Source organism: Protopterus annectens, chromosome 1.part0 (genome assembly GCF_019279795.1).
Source record: "Protopterus annectens isolate FY-2018-M chromosome 1.part0, PAN1.0, whole genome shotgun sequence".
In the NCBI taxonomy this organism is placed as follows: Eukaryota; Metazoa; Chordata; order Ceratodontiformes; family Protopteridae; genus Protopterus; species Protopterus annectens.
This window is the reverse complement of record NC_056725.1, coordinates 1,386,808,114-1,386,832,045: the sequence shown is the minus strand read 5'-3', so window position 1 is coordinate 1,386,832,045 and position 23,932 is coordinate 1,386,808,114. Positions and strand designations below refer to the sequence as shown.

At 42.6% G+C, this 23,932-nt stretch overlaps 1 protein-coding gene across 1 annotated transcript in view; it reads left to right on the top strand.

Annotated features, from left to right (window-relative positions):
- The window catches only part of MDN1 (midasin AAA ATPase 1), a 3,484,183-nt gene that overhangs the window by 3,234,359 nt on the left and 225,892 nt on the right, over positions 1 to 23,932 (top strand). The window contains exon 90 of the mRNA XM_044071809.1: positions 16,508 to 16,663. Coding sequence (XP_043927744.1) covers positions 16,508 to 16,663 — 156 coding nt within the window. The remainder of the gene's footprint in view (positions 1 to 16,507; positions 16,664 to 23,932) is intronic.

Below are 23,932 nucleotides of genomic sequence, written 5' to 3'. Positions count from 1 at the left end.
GCCCTGACGCACAGCCTTCAACAAAGGTACGCCCATTCATGCACGTCTCCACGCAGAAGACGCTCTAGCTGAGAATCGAACTGGACAGCGTCTTACTGTGAGGCGACAAAGGTCTGACTGTAATCCTCAGAATTCCCCAGAACATCAAAACTTTTATAAGGGACAGTATAAAAATATGAGGTAAAATCAGGGACATTCTGCAAAATTCAGACAACTAGACTGTGGCCCAGCATTGACTATTCAAATAGCTTACTAAAGTGATTCTGTATGTGCACTGGCTTTTGAAGCATCCACTAACCTCTTCTCCCAGGCTTGAATTTCATGATGACAGGTTTCTCCATCCTCTTTACCACCCTGCTGGTGACCAGCAGTTTTGAAGATTTTGTTGGAAGACCTTCATACTAGTGACCATCACCTCTGCCCACAAGTTTGAAGATTTTGTTGGAAAACCTTCATACTAGTGATCATCACTTCTGCCCACAGGATCTCGGAGCTTCAGACCCTAATTTATAGGGAATTGTATCTGGTCTTCGCAAGGATCCACTCCATTAGGACTAACCAACATCTGCAAGTGGATTGCTTTGTGGCAATATACTTTGCTATTAAGTGACAAACTACATGTGGGAAAATGCTGCTGTCAAAGGCCCTACATATTGCTTGTTTGAGAAATGTATCAGTTTGTAGACAGTTATGCTGTGGGTGCTTGACTATCAGTTTACACCATCAAAACGTATTATTTTGAAGATGTGGCCTCCTTTGCTACTTAAGTAATTTTGAGCCTTTAACCCTTTACCCTTTGACTCTCTTGCAGGTCTTGCTATCAGGAGCGGCCTTAGGTCAACTGGTACCCTAGGCAAAAGGGCTCCACGGTGCCCCCCACTACACTACCCGATGCCCCCATCCTGGTCTACCTACACCAAATAAATACTGGAAAAGCGCCTCTGCTAGAGCGGCGCCCTAGGTGACCGCCTAGTTGGCCTATGCCTAAGGCCGGCTATGCCTGCTATCCTTTGGAATTCTACTTCTTGAAATTCTTCCCAATTTTGTTCCTAATGTGGAGGGTCCATAATGTTAGAATGAATGGATATATTCTTAACTTTATTAATTGATAGCGGGAACTAGACATTTAACAGAAAAAGTGAGAATAATAATCCCTCAATAATAGTTTTTTTTTTTCTATAATGTCTTTAAACGTTAATGATCTCACCGATAAATACAAAAAAGAAAGAGTAGTGAAGTATATTAAAAATGTGGAGTACAATACCTATGCTACAGGAGACGCTTGTTAAGAACGGAAGATGTGAATTGGATAAAGAAAGGATGTTCTTCATCTCACATTGCTGCAGTCCTTACACTTGGGTAGTCCGCTGTCCTCGGTTGGCCCGAATATCAAAGTATAAGGCTGACGTCGGTCAAGGCACATTTGACTGACATCAGGACGTCAGGGTACAAATGCGCATGACCGACGTCATATCCTCAGTCTTTTTTGCCGCATGGTCCGATGCAGAAGCAGCGTTGCAAGTGCCGTTCGGCGTTCTGAAATTTTTCGAATTCGGAGTTTCAGACCGAGTCAAAGTTGGCTAAGTACCCCGTTGGGGAATATTTTAGTTTTTTCTTGCCTCAGTGGTTTACCGGATGTCAGAAAAAGTGAATAACTGTATTTCTTGTGGGAAACAGATACCGCATAGAGATTATCATACTTTGTGTATTCCTTGTTTAGGGCCTGAGCACGACGTTGTTGGGTGTCGCTCTTGTGCTAGATTCAATAAGCGCACTATAAAGAGAAGGTTAGATTGTACCAGGTTAGTCTTCGGGAAGCGGTGCAATTATAAAATGCCGTCGGATGCTCAGACGCCCGCTTCTTCGAAGAAGCGCAAGGACAAAGCAGCTAAGCCTAGGCTTGAAGAGCCGTCCATACCGGACGCCGGTTCTTTAGAGGTGTCGGTGGAGCCGGTGGTTCCGCCGGAGGTTTCTCTGGAGTCCCAGGGAGAAACTTTGTTATTGCAGGATGTGGCCTCTCAGGAGGCAGGTCAGGCTGAAGGGGCTTCTCAGGTTACTGTGCTCCCCTCCCTTCCTAGGGTGGTTAGGCCCTCTCCTTCTGTTTCCAAGGCTTCTCCCAGAGGCAGGCCAGGTTTAGCTTCAGTTGGTGTCACCCCTAGTTCTTCAGGATCTGTGCCCAAGAAGCATATGCTTAAAATGGCAGAAGATTTGATTACTTTGATTAGAGGTTCTTTGCCCCCTCCTGATAAGAGACCTAGGGTGGAACCTGAGCTAGGGAGTTTTGAGCAGGCTTCGGATGTTTCAGAGTCTTCGGCTGAAAACTTGCAGGAGTATTCTCCTTATTCTGATTCTGATGTGGATGAATTCTACTCCTTCTGCTTCTCCTCCTGAGGATTTTTCTTTTTCAGAGACTCTTCATTCCATGAGGGAGCATTTCAAGTGGGAAGGTCAGGACTTCTCTAATTCCAGGAAAAGGCTTAGGGAATTTTTGTTTTTACCCCAGCATAGGCCTTTGGCTATACCTCCTGTTCTGGATGTTGTGGAAGATGTGTTTGCAGAGGCTTCCCTTAATCCTGATTCTTTGCCTCCTGCTCCTGTTAAACCGGACAGGTATTACAGGGTGCCTGAAGCTCATAAGTATCTTTTTAAGAGTCCTAGGGCAGACCCAGAAACTGTTAGTCAGGGGCCTAAGGGTGTTAAGGCTTCTGTTGTCAAAAATCCGGTTCCTCCAGATAAAGAGGCCAGGGCTTTGGATAGATGGGGAAAGAAAGTTTATACTTCCTCCACCCTAGCTATGAGGGCTTTGAATTGCCAGTTTCACATGTTGAAATACCAAAACTATCTCCTTTCACAATTGAAGTCTAAGGTAGATGCTCTGGCGGAGGGTATTGAGTGTAAAGAGTTACAAGATTTAGTACATGTTTCTGAACAGGTGGGTAAGCATTCTTTGCAATGTGGTTTTGATGCTGTACAGGCCTCGTCTAGGGTGGCTGCCACTGGGTCAGTTCTTCACAGGCATGCCTGGCTGAGGGATCAGAATTTATCTGACCATGTTAAGACAAGGATTTTAGATGCTCCTTTACAATCTGATGTGTTGTTTGGTTCTCCTGTTGAGGCAGTCTTAAAGAAAATGGAAGACAAGGCTAAGTCTATGCAGACTGTTAAAGATTTTTTGCAGGTTCAGCCTCCGAAGTTTAGTAGAAATTGGCCTACCAAGGGGTGGACGTATCCTTCTTATGATTCCCAGTCTAGGGGTAGATCTAGACGTGGTAGGGGCAGAGCTCAGGGCTCTTTCAGGCCAAGAACAGGGAGTTTGCCTGCACAGTCTTCGGGTGAAGGCAGGGGTCAGTCCTTTCGTAAACAGACCCAATGACCTACCTTTTCAGCTGCCAGAGCCTTCTCGTCTGGCAGCACCTTTGGGAGGAAGGTTGGCACTTTTCAAAGAAAATTGGAGTTTAATTACCCAAGACAGATGGGTATTGGATATCATACACCACGGTTACAGGTTTTATTTCCATACCTTGCCTCCTTTCAAAGGCATGCCAGACGTTCCTCCTCAGCAAAGAATAGAGGCTCACAAGCAAATTTCTCTGTTACTCCAAATAGGGGCCATACAGCCGGTCCCTATGCCAGAAGTGGGCCTAGGATTTTATTCTCGCCTGTTCCTAGTACCAAAGAAAGGGAACACATGGAGACCAATTTTGGATTTGTCTATCCTCAACACTTATCTGGACATTCCCAAGTTCAAAATGTTGACGTTACAACAGCTTTTACCTCTGCTGGGCAAAGATCATTGGATGGTAACTTTGGATCTCAAGGAGGCTTACCTTCATGTTCCTATCAGACTGAGTTGCAGGAAGTATCTGCGTTTTCGGGCTGGGACTTCTCATTATCAGTTCTCTGCATTGCCCTTTGGCTTATCTACTGCGCCCAGAGTGTTCACGAAAGTTCTGGCTCCAGTGATAGCTTTCCTCAGGTTAAAAGGAATACAGATCTATCCTTATTTGGACGATTGCCTGATTCTGGCTCAAGGAAGGGACGAGCTTCTTCATCATTTGGAATATGTGATAGCAGTGCTAAGATGCCTGGGGTATTCTGTGAGCGAAATAAAGTCCAGTCTAGTACCCTCTCAGGACATGTGCTTTCTGGGTGTAAGACTGAATACAGCATCCCAGATGGCCTTTTGACCCCGGACAAACAAAAGAATCTTTCCCTTTACTTTCATCAATTGTCTCATCAGTCCAGGCTGACTGCAAGGACAGTCCTTCAAGCCTTGGGGTTCATGGCATCTTGTATTCTGGTGCTTCCCAATGCCAAACTGCATATGAGGAAGCTACAATGGTATCTCAAAACTGTATGGACACAGCACTGCCAGGATTTGGACACTGTCATTCAAATAATACCTTGCATTCAAAAGGAATTGTTGTGGTGGGCTCAGGAATGTCACCTAAACAAGGGACTCTCTGTGACCCGGCCAGAGGCGAGTCAGATTCTAACGACAGATGCCTCAGACAAAGCTTGGGGAGCTCATCTGAATGGAAAGTGGATACAAGACAAGTGGCCTGCCAGACTACAACATCTACATATCAACTTGAAAGAGATGTTAGCAGTCCAGTTTGCATTAATAGCTTTCAAGGATTTACTTCTTCCAGGGCAGGTGTTGATTCTAACAGACAACACAACTGTCATGTGGTACATCAACAAGCAAGGGGGAACTCATTCTTATCCTCTATGCAGGCAAGCAATGATTTTGTGGGAGACTGCTCTCAGTTTACAGCTAAATCTTCAGGCAAGGTTTCTGCCGGAGCACAGAACTCCTTAGCAGATGTGTTGAGCAGACAATTATGGATCCCCACGAGTGGAAATTGGATCCTCATGTATTTCAGAAATTGACAGTGTCATGGGGAACTCCAGACATAGATCTGTTCGCTTCTCCACTAAACCACCAGCTGCCAAAGTTTTGCACAAAAGGTTTCATCCCACAGCTTGTAAAGTGGATGCTCTTTCTTTCAATTGGAGCAATCTTCATGTGTATGCCTTTCCACCTCTGCCTCTCCTCCCAAAGGTACTACTAAAGGCCAGACAGGACAAGCCAAGGATGATTTTGATAGCTCCAGATTGGCCTCGACAGCATTGGTACCCATTACTGAGAAGCCTGGTAGGAGCCTCCATGGCCTTTGCCTCGATTCCACACCTGTTGTCTCAGGAGGACAGTCATTTGCTCAATGTCAAGCTTCACTCTCTGCACCTAACAGCCTGGCATATTCTGTTTTGAACCATAGTGGGTCTCCACTTCCACAGCAAGTTTTGAATGTTATTTTGGAAGCTAGAAGGCCTAGTACAAGGAAAGTGTACGGAGATAAATGGAAGAGATTTTTATTTTGGAGTGCAGCAAAGGATTTTGATGTTTCTGAGCCTAATTTAAGTGTGGCTCTTCAATATCTTACTGAGTTACTGGACAAAGGTTTGTCCTTCTCTTCTATTAAGGTTCATCCTGCAGCAATTTCGCTCACTATGATTGTGACGCACCATTGTTTTCCCATCCTTTGTTCAAGCAATTTCTTAGAGGGGCAAAGAATATAAGACCCCCACGTAGAACTCTTACTCCTGCTTGGGATCTCAATTTTGTGTTGGAGAAACTCACTCTACAACCTTTTGAGCCTGCAGCTACTACCGAGTTGAAATTTTTATCATGGAAGACTGCTTTTTTGTTGGCCATTACCTCTGCAAGAAGGGTTTCTGAGTTGCAGGCCCTTATGGCGGTTGAGCCTTTCTTAATTTTCCATAAGGATAGGGTATCTTTACGTACTAATCCTTCCTTTATGCCTAAAGTGGTTTCTAGTGTGGCTTTAAACCAAACTATTCATTTGCCTACTTTTTATGCAAATCCCCAAAATAAAGGGGAAAAGATTTTGCATACTTTAGATGTACACAGGCAGTTGCGATATTATTTGGACAGAACTAAAGGGTTCAGGCAGTCTCAGCAGTTATTTGTTTCATTTGCTTTGGGTTCTCAGGGCAAGCCTGTGTCAAAACAAACTATTTCTAAGTGGATTGGGTTTTGCATTGCTTTCTGTTATTCCCATCATGGCAAGGAGATTCCAGCTGGGATTAGGCCTCATTCCACTAGGGCTACAGCCACTTCGACAGCTTTTTTAAGGGGGGTGGCAACTAAAGATATTTTGGAAGCAGCTACTTGGAGTTCAGTGCATACTTTCTCTAGGCATATCACCTTCCACTTTATTCTAAATCTAGAGCTGGTTTTGCCACTGCTATTTTGCAGGGCATTTTGGCAGCTCCTGCTTCCTTATAGTTTTGCCATCCTCCCTTACCTCTGCTTTGGGATTCTACCCAAGTGTAAGGACTGCAGCAATGTGAGATGAAGAACATAGTACAGTTTTGTACCTACCATAAATGTAGATGTTCGAAGATCCACATTGCTGCAGTCCAATTTACCCTCCCTCCCTCCTTCCCCTCTGTAGTTGGAGGCGGTTGTGTGGGTTGGGTTGTCATTCTGGTGTATATTGTATATATTGTACATATTTTTAGTGCAAGGGTGGTTGGTTGGTTGGTTGCTGTCTTTTGGTTTTGACCTTTCTTTTTAGGGTCTTCTGACATCTGGGGCAAGAAAAGATTGAGGATATGACGTCAGTCATGCGCATTTGTACCCTGACGTCCTGATGTCAGTCAAATGCGCCTTGACCGACGTCAGCCTTATACTTTGATATTCGGGCCGACCGAGGACAGCGGACTACCCAAGTGTAAGGACTGCAGCAATGTGGATCTTCGAACATCTACATTTATGGTAGGTACAAAACTGTACTTTTTCAGGATGGTTATCCAGCAGAATACCTTGGACAAAGGAAGAGAGGAGTACCTATATTAATTGCAAGAGGAGCTCCAATAGTAATAGAAGAGGATAAAAAAACAATAATGGTAGATTGTATACTAAGTGTTTACTGGTAAGGGAGGAGGATTACGGTGGCATGTATTTATATTCCACTGAAAACTGCTGTAATGGAGCTTAAGAAAATTCTGGGAGAAATAATCAGCTTTCAGCAAGGAATATTACTTGTAGGTGGGGACTGGAATTTGATTTGCAACAGTGAAGACGTGCCCCAATGGCCCAGAAGGGAAATATAACAAAGGAGGATAGATTTTTAAAGAAATTTATGAGCATATTTGGCATGGAAGATGTGAACTCAGTGCTAGGAATTCAGAGTGAATTTACTTATTATTCCCCAAGTTATAAAAACTGGGCTTGGCTAGACAGAATTTACATTTCACAGAAACGTGCATTTAATTGAAGGTCTTGATACCCACACAATAACTATTTCAGATCATGCACCAATAATAACTAAAATAAAAACACAGGGTAAGGAAATAAAAATGAGACGCTGGCGCTTTCCCACCTATATGTTGAAGGGAGAGGAATTTAAGGAATGGGAAATTTTTCAGGAGCTATTAGAGAAGATAGAATTTTCTTCTGAAAATATAGCTAGGGAATGGGATAAAATTAAAGTGGAGTTTAAAAATAGGAAGGAAATAAAAGAAAGGGAGATATGGGTAAGAAGTAACGGGAATTATTTAGATTGAAAAATGTTAAAAGTATTGCAAAATAGGGGAATCTCAGAGAACAGGAAAATAAGGGATTACCTCATTAATGTGCAAGAGTTTAGAAAGATTGCTTTTAAGCAACTGTTTTTTGATAACTCTATGGAGCACAAAAACATTTAGCATGACGACTCGGGAAACAAAGTAGAAAGGGCTATCGCCAAGCTTAGGGAGCCTATAACAATGAAGATAGCAAGGGATCCTGTAGAAGTATTACAAATATTTTTGAGATTCTGTGAAAGTCGGTATAAAGCAGATTAATATGGAAATCAAGAAAAGGTACAAATGGAAATATTTATGAAAGAATTAAATATGCCAGGGTTAGAGGTAGAGGAGGCTCAATTATTAACAGGTAGGATAGGAGGGAATGAGATAAAAATGGTGATGTATAATCAGTCTCCAGAAAAGTCCTCAGGAATAGATGGTATTCTTGTGGAAGTTTGAAAGCTAAGAGGGGAAAAAACTGTAAAGATCTGGAAGGTTTTGTTTAACAGTATTTTAAGAGGAGAAGTACCACCAGCATCCTGGAAGAAAGTGGTGGTAACTGAATACCTAAAGAGTGTAAAGATCTATCAGATCTAGCTTAATACAGACCCATTTCGATACTACATCATGATTATAAAGTGTTTGTCTAAAATGTCTAAAACAATGGCAAAAGTGATGCCAAAATAGATAGATATGGATCATTGTGGTTTTGTGGAGTGGAGGCAAATATTTGGCAACCTTAACAGAACAGTGATGATCCAGAGGGAAGCAGAATGTAAGAAGATATACCACTGAGTCTTGATGCAGAGAAAGCATTTGACAGAGTAAGCTGGGACTTTGAGCAGAGCAATGGAAGCATTTGCATTCCGTGATACAATTATAAGGTTGATTAGGAGGATATATGAGTGATCATAGGCGAAAATTAAATTGAGTGGTGTCCTGTCAGATAATCTCTGCTTGAACAGAGGGTTCCTTTTACGTGATCGAAGTTTTACAGCTTCGAACACGATATGGTTGAACCCATATGTTTGAAGTTGTAAAACTTCGAATACTTGAAAACGAAAAAACTTACCTGACTGTTTTAAGCAGGTGAGCAAGACTGCCTGTACCCCTCCACACACCCCCGCTCTTTAAGTATACCAACTCTGAGATCCCACTACAGTATAGTAAAGGGAAATCTTCCCTTTCCACACTGTACTGCATTCTAGTGCGGTCTCGGAGTTGGTATATTTAAAGAGCGGGGGGGTGGGGGTGCAGGTGTAGGAGGGCTTGCCCCCCTGCTTAAAACAGTCAGATACGTTTTTTTTTAACGTTTTCGAAGTTTTACAACTTTGAACATACGAGTTCGACTATATGGTGTTCAAAGTTGTAAAATTTCGACAGCATAGAACCATCCAGGCAGGGGGTGTCTTTTCTCCCCTTTGCATTATATTTAGAACCATTGGCAAAATAATGGTAAAATATGGCTCTAGGAGATTCGGTCATGTTGACTAATGTCACCAAAAATGGGCATGGGTAGTTACCGGTGATAAGTGGGTTGAGGACCCGGCCTACTCTGACCCATGCCAGGGACCCGTGCAAACAGTGGGAAAGGGTATATGTGCCTGTATTGGCCAGTGTGTGCCCGCCATAAAGCACAGCAGCCCTGGGTCAATAAGCTACTGGCTGGCCGGTGTCTAGTTGCCCAGCCTGGGTTACTTGGGATAGCTCTGTTGGGCAAAAACTGGACATAAAATCAACCAACCTGTCAAACATGAACTGTGAATTGCTATGCTTAATGTAGGTTCACTGACAGGATGCAGCTTGGAAGTGTATGACATGATACAGAGGAGGCTGGACATTCTATGTATCCAGGAGACAAGATGGAAGGGCAGTTCAGCAAAGCCTCTTGGCTTGGGAACCAGAGTCTACTCCTCAGGTGGAGGGCAGGCTAGAAATGGTGTAGGAATTGTGATGAGAGGGAGGCTTCAGAAGGTAGCAAGGGATATCATCAGAATTAATGACAGACTCATTGCAGTCAGACTCCAGTGTAATGATAGGGCAGTGTTCATAATCTCAGCCTATGCCCTACCGCAGGGTTGTGATAGTGAGAAAAAGACTGCATTCAGACAGCAGTTGCAGGACCTACTAGATAAAGCAGGACAACATGAATTGGTGTTGATAATGTGAAACTTGAATGCACATATCAGGACAGACAGAACAGGATATGAGAACTGCCTGGGTCCACATGGGTGGGACAACAGGAATAAAGAACTAGATGCCATTCTAGACTTCTGTCTGACAAATGGCTTGATAGCAGCCAACACATGGTTCAGAAAGAGAGAGAGTCACAAGATCACATACAAGAGTAGTCCGCATGGGGGGCAGAATCCGTGATTGCAAAGTCATCCCCAGTAAAATAGTTGGTCCACAGCATAAACCACTAGTTGACACAATCAGCTGCAAGCAGTGGTCAGAGACCGCTCTAAGGTCAACAGAGACCAGGGTAAAGACCTGGAAGTTGACTGGAGAGAAAGTATAACAGTTCAAGGAGTTACTCCGGGCTCTAGCACCCCAAGATGAGGAGGAAATAGGTGGACTTGAAGAAGAATGGCAGCGCCTAAAAACAGCATGTGTTAGGACTACAGAAAAGATGTGTGTCTGAGCCAGGTATGGAAATAAGTTACATAAGGAAAGCTAGTGGTGGAATGCAGAAGTCCAGGAAGTCATCAAAAGAAAAAAGGAGTGCATGAAGAAGTGGGAGATAGAAAAGACTGACCAGGCTAGGAAGGACTACTGGTTGGCTAACAAAGAAGCTAAGAAAGAAGTTGTAATAGCAAAGCATAGGGGATCAGGGGCACTGTACCATCCTCTGGAAAGTGACTCAGTATGGGAAACAAGGAAACTATCAGGTTGCAAGGCAAAGACAGAAAGATTAAGAAGATAGTCAGACACTCTTCATAAGGGATGCCAGCAACAACCTGCTCACCAGCCCAGAGGACATCAAAGGCAGATGGAAGGAGTATTTCCAGCAGCTTCTGAATGAAGAAAACCCCACAGAAGCTGTACTGCCACAGAAACAGCCTTCAATGAGAGAAGAGGAGGAACCCACCCTAGAAGAAGTAAGAACAGGACTAAGGAATTATGAAGTCAGGGAAAGCAGCAGGCTCAGATGAGATCACAGCAGATATGATAAAGATGCTGGGTGAGATAGGGGAGAAATGGCTCCTGAGGGTACTAATAGCAGTGTGGAGTGAGAGGCATATCCCAGATGACTGGAGAATAAACATACTCATGCCAGTGTACAAGAACAAAGGGGACATCCAAAACTGTGGGCAGTACAGAGGCATCAAACTCCTATCACATTGCATAAAAGTTCTGGAGAGGGTGATTGATAAATGGATACGCAGAGTAGTAGAAGGATACGCAGAGTAGTAGAATGTAAGATGGGAGATGAGCAGTTTGGATTCAGATCAGTATGCAGCACAACTGACCCGATGTTTGCATTGAGACAGATAATTGAGAAGAAGTTAGAGATGAGGAGCAAGTCCAACTGGATATTCCTAGACCTTGGAGAAAGCATATGACAAGGTCCCAAAAAAGCTGATCTCTGCAGTACTACTGTAGTTTGAAGTCCCAGAAACATTGGTAGAATTAGTGCAGGCTATGTACAAGGACCCAATAACTTAAGTACAGACAGGGTTCGGCCTCACAGAGGGGTTTCCAGTGGGTGTGGGTGTACATCAGGGTTCAGCTATGAGCCCACTGCTGTTCGTATTGGTGATGGACTACATTAGGAAACAGGTTGGAAAGGACGGATCAACAAAGCTGCTGTATGCAGACAATGTGACAGTATAGGCAGACTCTGAGCTAGAACTTCAGCAAAGGATAGGAGAGTGGAATGCAAATATGAAGGTACATGGGATGAAACTAAGCACAGATAAGACAGTGGTAATGGCAGCAAATTGGGGAAATCAGAAGAAGCTGAGAATAGAGATAGAAGGGAAGATAGTGGAACAGGTAAACAGCTTCAAGTATCTGGGAGGAGTAGTTGAGGAGAAGGGTAGTCTGAATGAAGAGGACAAAGCTAGAATCAGAGGGGCTGCAGCCAACTGGCATAGAGTATCAGGTGTAGTCTATGACAAGAATGCCAAAGAAGCTGAAAAGTAAGGTGTACAAGACAGTGGTGCGACTAGTACTACTGTATGGTACAGTAGCCTGGCATATTAAAGGCAGAACAGTTGAAAAAGCTAGAGGTGATGGAAAAGAAGTGGCTGAGAAAGGTGATAGGATGCACACTGTGAGACAGACGAAGAAATGACAGACACAAGAGTGGAGGCCAAAGTAGCCCCAATTGCAGAAAAGATCAAAGAGAACAGATTGCGGTGGTTTGGGCACATGTGTAGAAAAGCAGAAAGCAATCTTGTGAGGAAGATTTGGGACGGACATGAAGAAGGTAAGAGGAAGTGAGGATGTCCAGCAAAAGAGGTGGATTGATTGTGTGAAAAAAGATCTGCGACCGTGAGGCATGAGTATAGAAGAAGGCAGGAGTGTGGCACTGAATCGAGGGAGTTGGCGACAGTTAACATGATACCCCGACCCCATGTCGAAAAATGGGGAAAAGGGGGCTGATGATGATTGGCAAAGAAATAAGGGACTCAAATTCAAGGATATAACTGGTATGGTAGTCAAGAAAAGCTGGCTCTGTTTGAGATTACATTATTTTATACCTGGCAAAACCAGAAAGGGACATTACAGTGTTGTGGAACATATCGAGACCTTTTCAAACCTTTTTGGGATACAAAATTAGTGAAGCAAAGGACAAAAGCAATAGTGGCAAATTATGTACTCGCATATGGTTCAGCAATATCCGTATTTATAGAGACATGATAAATTGAAGTATTTAGGAGTATGGATTAAAATGATACCAGTGTAGCAGCTAAGGATATGTTGGAAGAGACTAAACAAAAGATAATACAAAAACTGAGAAAATTGAAGCTTTCTTATATGGATATTAATAGTAAAATACCAGCAGTTAAAATGTTTTTAGTTCCTTTATTCCTATACTCAGATCAGGCATATTTTCATCAACCAGAGGAGAAGTTGTGGATAGCAGTTAATAGAGCTGAAGCATTTTATCTGGGGAAGATGGCAAGAGTCAAGTGGGTTAAGTGTATTCTTCCAATAGAACAGGGCGAAGTAGGATTACCCGAGTTGAAGGGGTATTTCAGAGCAACACAGTTAAGGATCCTATACATAGCACAAGCAAAAAAAAAAGTGGAAAGAGATGATGATGAAATAAGGGGGAAGCTCAAGAAACAAGGCGAGACTGGGAACAACAGTTGTACAGAATGTTATATTCATGAAGTAGCAGAAATTATTCTAAGAACTAAGCCAACATGGAGAAAGGAGATTCTACCAATAGGGAAGACTGCAATTAGGGATAGAGACAATTGACAAGAGGGGGCTGAAATATATTGGAGAAAACTGGCAAAGAACCCAAGGTATTGGGATCAAATAACTAGAGAGAGAAGGGTAATAGAATGGGAAGACTCCAAGAACTTATTTGGACTGCAGGTTAGAGATTGCCTTCCCTATCAAGGATTAATATCAGAATATACAGAAAGAGAAAGAAGTAAGGGGGTACTAATCGAAAAGCCAGCACTTGTAGAGTTTTTAGTAGAATCTAGAACAGAAGATGCTGTCAAGAAAGGAATAATTAGTAGAGGATTTAAAATATTGCTTGATAACTATAAGAATCAATCAGAGGAGGTTAGGAAGGCTTGGGAAGAGAGATTGAATTAGCAATTCACAAATAAACAACGGGAGGATGTATGTATATCTCCCAAATATGCAACAAAATTTCAGAGATTTAGAATTTTTGCTTGGAAATCTTTACACAGGTATCTTTATGACCCCAAGTAGACTCCAAGGAATTTTTCCTCAGGTAGACCTTAAATGTTGGCGGTGTGATGGGGAAGAAAGTGGTAACTGGAAACATATTTTCTGGGAGTGTAATGAGTTGGCAGACTTTAAAGATTTCCTGTAGACTGCTGTGTCGGAGATGCTGGGTGAGCAAATTGGAGTAACAACTTTTTTGAGCTTTGATACAGAATATGAATTGCGTATATATAGTAAGGCCTTGCTGAGTCTAATTATGATTGGTGCAAAAAAAGCAATGTACTAGAAAATGTAAATCAAAGTCTAAGTCAACTTTACTAGAAGTAGCAAAGATAGTAACAAAGATAAAAAAAACTGGAACTGGGATCTTTAGAAAAGGGTAAGAGCAAATTGCATAGGAAAAATGGGAAATGAGATCAGTACATGCAGAGGAGGAACCAAGGTGTAAAGAAGGCAGGATTTGAATGAGCTATGTAATGGTTGACTGACAATGACTGAATATATTAAAAGTGATGTATAATTGCAGCTACAGTTGTGTCAGCACAGTTTGTAATGTATAATGTTTGCAGCTGAGCTTGTGTTGCTATGGTTTGTTTTCATTTATATAATAGTAAGATTGCCTATGCCATGTATTGCAGCATAACTGATTGCTAATCACCGTATTTGAAAATAAAATAATATTAATTAAAAACAACCAAGAAGTTCATAATAAAGAAGCTCTGTATTTGCAACGTAACAGATTACTAATCATCGTATTTGAAAATAAAAGTAATACTAATTAAAAACAGCTAAGAAGTTCATAATAAAGAAGCTCTGTATTTTAGTTCACTTGTAATCAATATGGCTTTTATTTTTAAAAAGGATTAGTAATCTGTTACATTTCAATGCATTGTACTGGATCGTTACTTTAACATAATTGGTGTTTTTTTTTTTATTTGAAGAATTTAATTGTTTTTTTTTAATATGAAGATTCTGATTGGTGATTTTATGAGTGTATGTGTTTAAATGGCCTTTTTAAACTTGGCAAATTTAAGTTGCGAGTTTTTAAATGGTTCTGATGATGTGTATGGCATGATATAGATGAAAGCACCTATTCAGAGTTCTTATTGTGCCATTTTCTACCTGGATGTTGGTTTATTGGACTGTATTCACTTTTACGGCCCAGTGTGAGTTTGCTAGCTTTTTTGGTTTGATATTTTGCTATGTCATACATGATAATTTAATAAAGATGTTTCTGATTAAAAAAAAAAAACTTTATTAACTGGTATATGAGGCCTTCCTGATTAGGTTATGAATACCCTGCTCCCATCCCCTTATAGATTCTTCTCCATTCTCCAGCTGCTTATGCAGTTCATATAAGTTAGGCTGGAATATGTTTTTGCATGTATGCATTTATTTAGCTTTTGTTAATCAGGTAGGTAGACTGGTCCTGGGACTGTTTTCTTCCATGACCTGGCTGCTGCTGGATAGTTTCATTCCATGTCATGCAGCAGAGTTTGACAAAAAGGTATGTATAAAAAAATGTGCTATACAGCTGAGAGAGAAGTGCACTTAATGAATGCAGTCATGAAAAGTACAAATGATAATACGTATTGTTACATTACATAATATTTCTATAATACTTGCATTTAGGTTTCATAATCAGTGAGTAATGGTTCTGTAATTGAACACCTAACTTTGGTTTAATCACACAAGCTGCATTAGTTTCTATGTTCATGGGTGAATCTTGGGCTAACTGCCCTGAAAAGCCATTTTAAGCTTGGCCAGTAACCTGAAGTCAGACTAAAACTCTGAATGGGAGGTGAAGACTTTAACCGTTATGCCAGTTCTTGTTTTTGCCTATAACAGTCTTGTAATTGTCTGTTGTTTTTCAAAGACGTGTACTGTGACAGAGCTTTTCTCCCTGGTCTTCACTGAAAATGGGCTTTGCCCGGTTGGACTTACCAAGTCAACAAAGACAAATAATTCCGGTTGAACTGCAGGTCTCAAAGGCTAGGCAAGCATTACAGACACTTTTTGGGTTGGGAGGGTGGCCTAATGGTTGAGGTGTTTGCCTTACGAACACAAGGTGCAGGGTTTGAGTCTCACAAGGGATAATCGGCTAGGCTTACAATGGCTTGCAAGGGCAGTTAGCCTAGTACTAACCTATGTGCATATGAGGCATTATGGGCAATGCACCAATGGAGAGGTCATTCAGGTGTCATTATGGGAGTTCCAGTGTGGAATTGATGAACTAGAGAGAAGTAGAATTAACAGCCGCTGAAACATTAGCAAATGGTGTACATGCAAATGTGTAACACTGAGCTGTACAATATGTGGTTATATATGGGTGAAGTTCTGTTTGCAAATTACTTGAGTGCAGATTTTGTTGCTAGATTTGTCAAGTGCTGCATAGATTGCTACGCTGTTGTCTGATTATATTATATTTGACTACAGCATAGCAGTGGGTGTTTCATTTCAGCCAGAGGTGTGTAACCAGGCATTAGTTCATTTAAGTAAGGGGGTGTGAGGAGGCAATGCCCCATGTGAAAGAAATAGTAGTGCATTTGCAAAGATTTTTTTTTTCACAGTGGGATTGTGTGTTCCCTATCACAAAATAATTATTTTGTTTCTTTTATTGCATCTTGTGTGTGAGGTGTGTGCGTACTGTTAATATTTTGTTGGTTTTGTGTGTGGGCAATCACAAATGTAAATGGTAAGTTTTCTTTCTGCGATCAGCTGAATTGTGATAATGTTGGGTTGATGGGTGGTGTGCAAGATACATTTTTTCAGTGGATTGCTGGTCAGTGTTGTGTTGGTTTGATTGCTAATATACTCATAATACTCAAGCACACACGTATGTATGTAGTTGTATATAAAAGAAATCTATTAAAAATTACTCATAGTTTATAGTAAGTGATTAGTGTAATCTGTTCTTTACAAATGTGCTGTTTGATGGCTGAAAATGCAAGATTTGCTCTTATGGTAAGTTTTTTATTCTGAGTACTATTAAGAAGTTTGAGTCTATATTCTGCACTTTTTATTTCAGGATGATGAGGAAAATCCTGAAGAGGAAGATGATCTCCCAGAATGTTCTAAGAGGATGGAACATGAAGCTGATGGCCAGACAGGAGATGACAACCTGCAGAGTGACAGTGCTGTTGAACTGGCTGGTTCAGCTTCAGAAAAGGATCAGGCAAAGGAGGTAAAGGTTCAGTGTTTTAACCCATGATATGATCGATTTCTGATTAGCTGTCAGAGTAATATTTTAAAAACTGGTGTGTTTTCATTGGAGAAGTGTCCAGATTTAATCTCCAGCTAAAGAAATAGGTCATTGATAGCATTTCTTTAGAAATATGATTGCTTCTAGTACTAATATCTATGTTTTGAATATTCATGAATGTTTAATTTTTGTGTTCATAGTAATACAGGCAACTGCATTTATGAAACTGTATTTATAGATTTTTGGGGGTGGATGTCTCTTGAACATCCTTGTGATCACAGAGCATGATTCTGCACAAGTGTTAAGCACAGCTACCTGCAACCTGGCTCCAATATATTCAGCGCTTCACCCAGACATGCGTCAGAGGCCAAACTTAAAAAAGCTATATCCACCTTGTCCCATTCTAGCCCTTTTGGTTCTTACCTTCACCAGGACCATCAGCAGGACCTGCTTACGACTGGATGAGGATCTCCTACAAATTGTGAGGTCCAAGCAGCACAGCCCTGCCAGAATCTCTGCTACAGGACCATCTCTTAGGAAATTAAATAGGAACATTTACCCAGGATTCGACTGCTTCCTATGATTCTTGACTACGATGAATTAGTATATGTTGACCACATTTCCACTGTTTGTTATGCTGATGAAAATCCTGCCACAGCTTCACCACCTAACAATTTCACTTGTGGGGAGAGACTCCATAAAATAAAGGTGGTATTCATTTGGAAAGCTCTGAACTACCCTCAGTCTGAGAAGTGGGTTAGAGAATTTTTAAAACTTCCTGAGCATAAACCTTTTACTATTTCGCCAGTTCTAGAAGTAGTGAGTGATGTCAAACGTAGTTCTTCCTTGCAACATGACTCCCAAACATTTACTCCCAAGAAGCCAGTCTGTTTTTACAGGGCCTTGGAATCACATAAGCACCTGTTTAGAAATCCAGTGGCATATTCTGAGATGGTGTCTCAGGGTCTAGAGGGAGCTAAGGACAGCATCTCCAGGATTTTTTTTTTCAAATGAGGAAGAAGGTAGGACCCTTCATAGATTTGGCAAATGTTCTCAATTGCCATTTCCATATGGTCAAATTCCAGGAGATCCTTCTGCACCAATTGAAGGAGAAACTGGAGGGGATCAAGGAAAGTGCTGTGTCTAAAGAATTGCTTGACTTTTGCAACTCTTGTTCCCATGTTGCTAAGCATTCTTTGCACTGTGGCTTTGATGCTTTGGAAGCATCAAGCAGGGTATCAGCTTCTGTCAATTATCCATAGGCATGCCCAGTTAAGGGAACAGCTCCTCCCAAAGAATGTGAAATCTGAACTCCTGGATGCACCTCTGGATAAGGAGATTTTGTTTTGACCTAAGGTTCAAGCAGTTTTCCGATAGTTGGAGGACAAGGCTAAATCCGTGCAGACCGTCAAAGATGTTTTGTGGGTTCAACTGCCTAGATTTTGTGGAAATTACCTTAGCAAACCTTGTTTTTTTCCTTCTTCTCAGTCCAAAGATAGGGAGGGCCAGAAGGCATAGTTAACAAAAACAACATAAAAGATGACAAGCTGGCCAGGGAAACCTGCCTAGTGGTTCCCAGTCTCAAGGGCCCTGCATGGCACTGCCATTACTCAGCTTGGCACCTCCCTGCCCCAATATTTCCAAGTCTTACCCAACCCTTCCATCTCTTGTTCCATAGAATCTTCCCTCCTCTGATCTTTCAAATCTAGGGATAAGACTTTCCGTGGTCTTAAAAGAATGGACAAACATCACTGAGGACTAATGGGTCTTAAACATAATAAAGTCAGGCCACAGATTACAATTTGCCTGTATCCCAAAGTTAGTAGGTGTTCCTTCCATTCCAAAACGTTCAACCGTGAACGGCTTTTGGTACAGGTAAATCTTTTGCTAGATCAGGGCTCCATAAAGCTAGTCCCCCTAAAAGAAAGGGGCACAGGATATTGCTCAAGACTTTTCCTAGTTCCCAGGAAAGAAGGAACCTGGAGGCCTGTCTTGGATTTATCAAGACTAAACAAGTTTATTCTGGTCAAAATTCAAAATGTTAACCTTACAAAAGTTTCTGACCATATCCCCTTTGGCATTCCTGGCAAATCTAAATCTAAAAGATTTATATCTCCACATTTCTGTTGCAAGAGCTCATGGGAGGTATCTGCGCTTCAGAGACACTAGCAGTTTAATGTCCTGTCCTTTGGCTTGTCTGCTGCACCCAGAGTTTTTACAAAGTGTCTGGCCACAGCAAATGCCTTCTGCAGGTTAAAAGGCATTCAGATTTGCCCTTGTCTGGACAGCTACCTGATTCATGCCAGATTTGGTCAAGGATATGCAGTCTTCCCTTCACCTGATCTTGACCATTTTCTAAAATCAGGGTTTTACTCTAAATATAAAGTCCAACCTGTCCCTAACACCCAACTAGTGTTTCTGAGACCACTGCTAGACACACAAAACTAAATGGCCCTCCTATCAGAGGAAAAAGTCTGCTTCCTTACACAGTGCTTCCAGTCCCTTCTGACCAAAACCGCCATTTCAGCAAGACAAATCCTGAGGGCCCTGGGTTATATGGCTTCATGTATTTTCATGATTTCAATGGCAAAATTATAAATGAGGAAGATTCAGTGGTACCTCAATGTGTGGTGTCAACACAGGCATTCCCTCAACCACAGGATACAACTTCTCCCTTTTTAAAAAAAGGAATTAGTGGTGGATCCAAGCCTGCACCCTAAAAAGGGTTCCCTTTTGAATCCAGCCAGAAAATCAGATCTCTCCTGGCGCACACATTCCAATGACCTTCAAGCACAGAGAAAATGGGACAAAACATTCTTAAAATATTATATAAACCAAAAAAAAAAAACAAATGTTGGCAGTCCCTAAAATAACATGTTAACATTCAAAGAACTCTGGAAGCCAAGGGTTCTTTTAATGGAGATTGACACCGCCACACTGATGTGGTACATAAACAGGGAAGACGCACTGTTACCTTCTGTATTGATCAGCCATGCAGCTTTGGGAAATAGCTCAGTCCATGGACCTACATTTTGATATCCGAGTACCTGCCAGGTGACAACAAGCCCCTTAGCAGACTGCCTCAGCAGCTCAGAGACAGACTTACACGAGTGGACATTAAGCAGAGACATTTTTCCACAGATAGCACAGAAATGAATGTGCCCAGAAATATTTTTTTTTGCAACAAAACAAAAACAGACAGGAAAGTTTTGCAAAAGGACCACAGACAGCAAAGCCTTGGAAGATGGATGCCGCCTTCTTTCAGTGGGCAGGTCTGTTTCTATATGTCTTCTCTCCCATACCTCTTATCCCCAGGTTATTACTGAAGACTAGGGAGGAAGGGCCAAGTGTAATCTTAGTAACACCTTTTTGGCCAAGGCAGCATTGATGTCCTCTGCTCCACAGCCTGAGCAAGTTACCTCAGAAGTTAAAGCTGTTAACCCAGAAAAGGGGAAATGTCATACACCTCAACCTAAGTACCTTGAGATTGACAGCTTGGATGATTTAAACCTTTGTCCTGAAGGGCTGTTTTTAACAGGGATGCCCTGGCCATTCTGAAGGAGGCCAGAAAACCAAGTTCTAGAAAGTCTTGCATATCAAAATGGAAAAGATTTACTGTTTGGTGCCACTCAAACGGTGAACTACCACTATCTGCAAAAGTACCCGTGATAACATACTTAGCTGAAATATTTAATTCCCACCTCTCTCATTCCTCAAAATTTATGCACCAGCCATGTCTGCCTGCCTTCCTTTTTAGCCACCCTTTTCATAGATTCATAGGTTCATACTAGACTATCTGCCCTAGGGCATTTATAAGCCTAGCCAGAGTGTGTTTGGCTTTCGCCACCCATTTTAAATTAATTTTGCTATGCCCTTTTTCGAGATTAGTATACTGTGCCTCTGTCTAACAGTGACACAGAAGTGATAACCGGGGTAAACCTACGATCTCCCATCCACTCATCAAGATTCCTCTTGAAGAGAGTCAATGAGGGACTCTGCCTAACCTGGACTGGGATTTTATTCCAGAGTGAAGGGAGCCTCTGGGTTATGAATCTGTCCCTCCAGCATGTCCTATTTATTTCAGTGCTGAGGTTCAAGTCTCTCGAGCGCGTAGCTCGATGGGATTTGGATTTTCTGAGGTGCAGCATGTCCATTAATTCCGGGTTGGACATGGCCTTATACGTCAGGCACAGATCGCCTCTGAGCAGAAGGTATGCCACTGAGTAGAGCTGGAGTTTCTTTAACTGGGCAGCCTATGGTATCTGTTTGAGCCCTTTGATCCTCTTGGTGAGGTACTTTTGGGGTCTTTTCAGTTGCTGCAGGTGTCTGGTAAGGTACATCCCAAAAGGGGCATTGTACTCAATTATGGGTCTGATGAGGGATGCGTAAAGAGGCACAATGACCTCCCCTGATCTAGATGTGAATCCCTTCATGATTAGGTGGGCTATATAAAATGTTTTTCTAACCACTTTGGCCACGTGGTTGTCAAATGAGAGATTGCTATCAACTTGGGTCCCCAGGTCCCTAATTACTTCTTCTGTACTTAATGGATTACCACCTATGTGGTAATTTGTGGGCACTTTGTTTTGCCAAAGGGGATGACTATACACTTTTTGGCGTTTAGCTTGAGGCCATGGCTCTGGCACCAGTTGTCTGTTTCTGTGAGGCCCTTTTGGAGGATGCTTGTGTCGGCTGGAGAGTCGATTATGGCGCCCAGTTTGCAGTCATCTGCGAACTTGGTCAGCCACATTCCTTCCATGTTGGCCTGTACCTCCGAGAAATATATACCGAACAAGAGAGGTCCCAGGACTGAGCCTTGTGGGACACCACTTGTTACTGGTTTGGAGTCTGACATGGCTCCAGCAATTCTAACCATGTGGGTTCTGTCCTTGAGCCAGTTTGCAACCCATCTAGTGACATCGGGGTTTATATTTAAGCTGGTGAGCTTATCTATAATGCCCGAGTGGGGTATTGTATCGAAGGCTTTTGCGAGGTCCAGGTAGGCTGTGTGGACCACCTTCCCCTCGTCAATGGCCTTGGTGACTGTTTCAAAGAAATCGACCAGGTTTAAGAGGCAGGATCTGCCCTTAACAAAGCCTAATTGGGTAGGATCCAGTGTCTGTAGGTCCCCAATATCTTTATTTATGAGGTCCATGATGATCCTTTCCATAACTTTGCAGACCAAGCTAGTCAGGCTTATGGGGCGATAGTTTCCAGGATCCGTTGAGGCACCACCTTTGTGGAGAGGGACCACTGTTGCTGTACGCCACTCTTTGGGTACATATCCTGTAGTAAGGCTGAGATTGAACAGTAGTTTTAGGTTTGGGTTTAGCTCTTCTTGGAGTTCATGTAGGACACAGCCCGGGACACCGTCTGGTCCCATTGATGCTGTGTTTTTTGCTTTGGAGTGGGCGGCTCTTACCTGAGCATCTGAGATGTCAGGGGGGCAGCACTCTGCTGGGATAGATATTTGCCCTTTTGGTGGTGGTGGTGGGGGTTGTGCTGAACCTGTCAGCTAGGATGTTGGCAATGTCTGTGGGTTCGGTGTGTTTTTTGTCATTTTGGACTAATTCTGAGCATATCTGGGAATTCCCACCTAGGTTCCTAACATAACTAAAGAAAGCCTTGTGATTATCCTTAGTGTCCTGTGCAATTTTTCTCTCGAAGCTGGCCTTAGACGATTTTATGAGTGCCCGTAGTTTTTTGCTAATACTGATCAGAGATGCCTTCCCTTTTTGGGATTTTGCTCTATCATGTAGTAGCTTCCTCCTTCTATTGTATAGTTTGTTTATGGCTGGGGTCCACCAGGCAGGACATATGCCTTTGGAGGACTGGGTCTTGGTTTTATTTGGGATTGCATGATCCATGCATTCCCAAAGGTGTTCATAGAATGCGTTTATAAAGGATTCTGCGGTCTGGGCCGTATTTTCCACAGGCCCGGGGGCTTTGAAGGATTCCACCTTGGTTTTGAGGAGTGTGAAATTTGCTTTAGAGAAGTTTTTCACTGTGGTTTTCTGGGCAGGGGCTGGGGTCGGGATGTGAATATCCAGTGAGATTAGTTTATGGTCTGATCTTACCAGTGAGGGATACACTTCTGGTCTGGAGCATAGAGTCCCCATGTTGGTGATGATCAGGTCCAGTATGTTTTCCCCTCTTGTGGGAGTGGTAACAAGTTGTTCCATAGCATTTGAGTTTATAAATTCTAGGAACCTTTGGGCTAGGGTGTTGGAGCTAGAGTAATGCTCCCAGTCTATGTTTGGGTAGTTTGTCGCCCAATATAATGGTGTTTGGAGAGACCTTCATATTTTCCAGTGTTCTCAGGAAGGCCGAGTGGGGTTCCTGGGTTTGGGAGGGTGGTCTGTAGCAGGCTATAAACTGGAAGGTAGTTTTACCCACTGTTAGTTGCACATGGATAGTCTCTGATGCTTCGTGCTGTGCCACCAACCTGGAGGTGTGGGTATCTTTGACGAATATTGATACTCCCCCTCCTTTTGTGGTTCGGTCCAAGTTTTGGGGCCGAAAAGCATGATATGAGGTATAACCTGGTAGTGCTGGGGTGCTCTTGGGAGCCTTGAACCTGGTTTCTGTTACTGCACAGATATCGATGTTCCCCATGCTAAGGAGAGTTTTGAGTGCGTGCATCTTGAGGTTTAGACTTCTGGCATTGAGTAGCATTACTCTTAGTTTCTTATCCCCTGTGATACCTATGAAGGTGGGTTTGTCTTTTGAGCCTTGCCTAAAAAGGCACTATGGGGGGGTAGAAAAAGCCTTTGCCAATATCCGAAAGCCCAGGGGTGACAGGTGCAAGCCGGCCCTAGCGAAGCATCGTGGCTTGTCGAGCATGTCATCCCAGGCTGACAGGCATTGGATCCCCTTTGAATGACACCAATACTTAAGCCAATTGTTGAAATTGATCATCTTGTCTTCATATTGTGGCATCATTCTTGGTGAGGGTAAGATGCTACTCAAGGTCAGAGTCATACCGGCCTGGGCTACATGCTCAGAGAGCTTCTCTATGTCTCTTTTCATGTAGTCCAGGGAGGTACGTCTCAGGTCATTCACACCAGCATGGACAATGACTGAGTCATATTTGTACTTGCCTTGGAGTGACCTGAGTGCTTGTGTTATGTGGCGGATCCTAACGCCCGACAGGCAGCTCACCGTGACCTTCTTGTTCAGCCTGGTGAGCGGGATGTCAGTGTGCCTGACGATAGTCACCTATTACAAGTGTATCAGGTGTGTTGTTTAGCC